Source organism: Nestor notabilis, unplaced genomic scaffold (assembly GCF_000696875.1).
Source record: "Nestor notabilis isolate BGI_N333 unplaced genomic scaffold, ASM69687v1 scaffold15678, whole genome shotgun sequence".
Lineage (NCBI taxonomy): Eukaryota > Metazoa > Chordata > Aves > Psittaciformes > Psittacidae > Nestor > Nestor notabilis.
The window spans coordinates 20763-25055 of record NW_009940717.1 but is presented as its reverse complement, the minus strand read 5'-3'; the positions used below and the strand labels follow the sequence as shown (position 1 = coordinate 25055).

Here is a 4293-nt window from a genome sequence, read left to right as displayed (position 1 = left end):
AGGGAAAGAAAAAAAATACTCAAGTGCTACAGTACATCTGTTGTCACGTTCCCCCCCTCCCACTTTTTCGTTTTAAAACAGTTGTTTGATTTGGCTGGTATCAGCTAATCGCTGTTACTTTTGTCATCAGAGCTATTTTTAAGGCTTTGTTTTCTCCCCTCTCACAGAAGCATTTGCAAATATTGGATTTCAGGTTGGAGAATGATGAACAAGTCTAAGTGTTTCAAATCCTGACTGCACCTTCAACAATTTAATTACTTATTTAATTCATAACCCATTTGGAAGGATTCTAAACATGGGGACTGGACACAGATACTGTGAGAGCCACTGTTGGTCACTATTACTTCTAGCTGTTCTGGCATACAGATTTGTATCTACAACCTCCCCCACCTTCTAATTTTAATCTGTTGTAACCAAAATAAAACAAACATAACAAATGCTATGAATAACCCCTACTAAACTTACTGCAAACATAACCTTCTGAAGCAAAGCCAAGCTTTGCACAAGACTTCAGTGTGCCTCTCTTTTGTCTTCTCCCTTCCACAGACCTGTTAGCATTTTATCTGTGCCTCCCCTCACCCCCATGCCAGGTATACATACACTGCTATAAAGAGACTGTCTTCCCCCTCTAATATTCCCCCTTAATTTAAGCTGGGTCTGATAAGAAGTTTTAAAAGATTCCTAGAACATCTGCTATTCCCAGGACCTCTGCTATTCCCAAATAGTTGGATACTTTAATTTAGGTCTGTGGCAGTTGCTTTTCAGATGAAACGCTAGGCTATAAATGCACTGTTTTATCTTGAAACCAGTTGTATACATAGGTTTCTGTACCTAAAATATTCTAGAGCTTCTTAAAACAAGCTCAACATCTTCCAAAACAGGGACAGTAATTTACTTTATTTTTGTTACAGACATTAGGATCTTACACGATCTCCATCAGGGAGGAACAAGTCTCAGTATCTTTAGTGATTTTATATGGACAGGATACCAAAGGTACAAAAATATTTTTACTTACAAGGACCAAAGGCAAAGAAACACTAAATTAATTTCCTTAAGATCATACATGAAATGCAGAACTCAACTGAAAAGTGAACCATACCAGTCCAACTCTCTAGCCTCTGACCCTGTCCTGTTTTCTCCCTTTAAAAGCAGCAATTATCTATATCTGTTTCACTGCTCATCTGGTAAAACTATAGCAATATTTCAATAAGCAGCTTGAAGACATCACATCCATTTAATGATATCATATTACCTTCTAAATCAAAGTTGACTGAGATGTTAAAAGCGTATAATTACCAATGAGTCATTAGCCTGAAGGACTCAATTCAGTATTATCAGTTGTTAAGCTACTACTCCAAACTTGACAGCATAAAAATTCTGATATTAACAATACAAACAACAGGAGAAAAAAACCTATTGTTCATGGAACTGACAATCGTGTCAGTTTGAGACTGACATCAGCTTCTTTCTTATATGGTGAATCTCTGCTTGGATTTAGAAGGTGTTAATATCAAAAGTTTAAAGTGCAGGTAACAATTCAATAAAGTTCCTTTTTAAACACCTAAAGAGCATGTGGAGTATAGAACAACCCTCTTTGCAGTGTTTATACATACCTTGGAAAAGCATCAAAGCAATAGGTTTTCCTAGTGTCTGGAAAAGCTACCCGTAATCCAGACATCAAGGGAGAATGAAGGATTACTGCTGCACACTCGTACCGAGATGCCAGGTCTACTGTAGGGACAGTACCAATACTCTGACCATACAGAATAATGTTCTCAGGACTAACACCATACCTGCAGAGACAAGAAACATCCCTTTAGAAAACAAACAAAAAACCCCCAACTTACAACATAATTTACATCATAAAAGCAAAACCCAAACCAACCAACCAAAAAACAAAACTTCCCTCCTACCTGTTGTAGCTCTTTAAAATGTATTCCTAGGAGATGTGAATTTAGAAGTCTAAACTTTAAAACAGCCCAGTAAAGTAAATAATCAAAACACTATAGAGGCTAAAGAGAGCTATCCCCAAAGAAGGAATGTCGGTTTGTTCATTAATCTTCACCATCTTCATGAACATCTCTTATCTTTCACTCCACAGTACAGCAAATTATAAATTAGACTTCCTCCTCTCCCCCAACCCCATTCCACAGTAACTTTCAGGAATTTCAATTAGATGTTCTGGAGGATAACAACTTTTCCACCAATAATCAAGACAGTTACTGAACTGCCTCGTTAGTGTAGCTAAAGACACCAAAGAGGATCAAAATTTGAGAGGATAGTACTGTGGTTTTTTTCCAATTTCTGATCAGTGTAAATTATTCCTTATTTTCCTTTTCCAGTTTAAAAATACATCAAGCTAATTTTGTAACTATTAAAATACATCACTCCATAAAATACAGTGTTTGTACGGAGTCCTGTCTGGCTCCCCAGTATTCCCATCCAGTCTATAAAGCTCTCCTAGCTTGTGTGCTGTTTCACAGCTGCAAAAGAGTTGAGGATGGTATTAATTCAGTTTTTACATACAGTGTGCAAAATATAAGGGAATCTGGAACGGGCACAGGAGGCAGTGACAGCGTCTAGGAACAACTGAGTAGTACAATAGTATTTGGCTACCACAACCTGTTAGGAAAGCTGCAAATTAAAGCTGTTACTTGGTTAATTATAAAATATTTACCAAGAAGATTTCCATGTATAACTCCACTTCCTATAGCAAGCTGTATAAAGAACAATTGAGTGCAGAAAAGAACACATTTCTAGTAGAAAATAATCAGTGCAGAACATGTCTTTTTGCCATCTACACTGTCTATAGTCCTGCTGCCAGTGCCATGACAATGAAAATCAAACCTTGCACTTTACAGTGTACACCTGGATCATTTCAACTTCCATGCTAAGCTGATAATAATGGCAGGCCTGGGTGGTGCTTGACTTTCAAGCAGCTAAATGATGGGGTATGTGCAAAAAAGAGAAAATTACAATGGAAGTCTAATCAATTAATAATTAAAATTACACCAGAAGAATAATCTAGTACTTATCATCCAACTACAGGCTGTCAAGATTGCCTGGTTTTACGAGAAGTAAAACTAGACTGGATTGTAGCCCCTGTGAAACTGGAATTTTCTATACTGCTGAGCATAAGGGTGCTTTTGGCATCTGCTGTAATATGAATAAGCAACTGTATAAAAATATCTCCCTGGAGTAAAATTTTATCCTCTTGGTAACCAAGCAGCAGCTCACATTGGTGGTCTATCACCACAGCCACAGCCTCATGTTTTTAAAGAGATGTTGTGAAGCTCTTTTAGGAGAATTTTTTCTCCCTTACTATTAGAAATAGTCCAGCACACAGTACAGCCTAGCTGATTTTGGTATGCATGTTAACAGGACCTTGGGGCAAAGCCTTGTCCTCACAGACTTCACTCTGGCTGTTGGTTGGGGAGGCCTGGAGGCATGTGCCATTGAAGGCAGCATATGCATCCAATCTGCTGATCTACCAGCTGTGGCGTCATATTAAGGACAGGCAGATACGCATCAACATCAGGGAATACAGGAAAATTGGACTGAAACCAGATCCTCTACATGGCACTTAAGCAGGGATGGAATGATATTAATTCTGGGATGTTCTGCAATACCATTCTGAACTCTGGCACCATGATAAATATAAAGTCCCCTCCCTAAATGGTTTACAATCTAAGTAGAAAATGGAAACAGATGTTTGATAATCACAGGGTAACAGGACAGCATAGGATGGCAATAGAATTCCTTCACCACATACGTCTGCCTTAGCATTGCAATTTTCTTCAGTATTGATCTGCTTTGGATTCACACCTTTTGATGTTATTTTGTTTCTGAAAACAGCTCATACTGTAAGTGAAGCACCTTGCTGCTGTGGCAACGGGTACTCTAGAAAAAAACCCTCAATTTCATCGTATGCCAGTTAAAAATCAGATATAGTCTATAGCACCATTTAAAACCAGAAAACAAAACCAACACAAGAGATTATTAAATTTAAAAGTGGCCCTTCGTCACCGAATGAATGCTACAACTACTCAGTGTCTAACTCCTCAGAAAGCCAAAATGATAATTTTGACCAAAAACACCCAAATCATAAAAGGGTATGAGAACGCTTTTCTAGCCTGTCATTAGGTCAAACGTCTTTTCTACTTCGTACTCCAACTAAAAAAAATCTCTGGGGTTGTTTTAGTTAGAGACAGTCCAACTTTCCAAGACAGAAGAGTTACTGTAACAGATTTATCTTAAGCTCTTTACTATTACACCATCAATCAGAAGGTGAGA

The 4293-nt window shown here is 37.9% G+C and overlaps 1 protein-coding gene across 1 annotated transcript in view; it reads right to left on the bottom strand.

The window, feature by feature from the left end:
- ABHD17C (abhydrolase domain containing 17C) overlaps positions 1–4293 on the bottom strand; it is a gene marked incomplete at its 5' end in the record, with an annotated part of 28884 nt that overhangs the window by 3834 nt on the left and 20757 nt on the right. The window contains one exon of the mRNA XM_010020506.1: positions 1614–1793. Within this exon, the coding sequence (XP_010018808.1) occupies positions 1614–1793 (180 nt within the window). The remainder of the gene's footprint in view (positions 1–1613; positions 1794–4293) is intronic.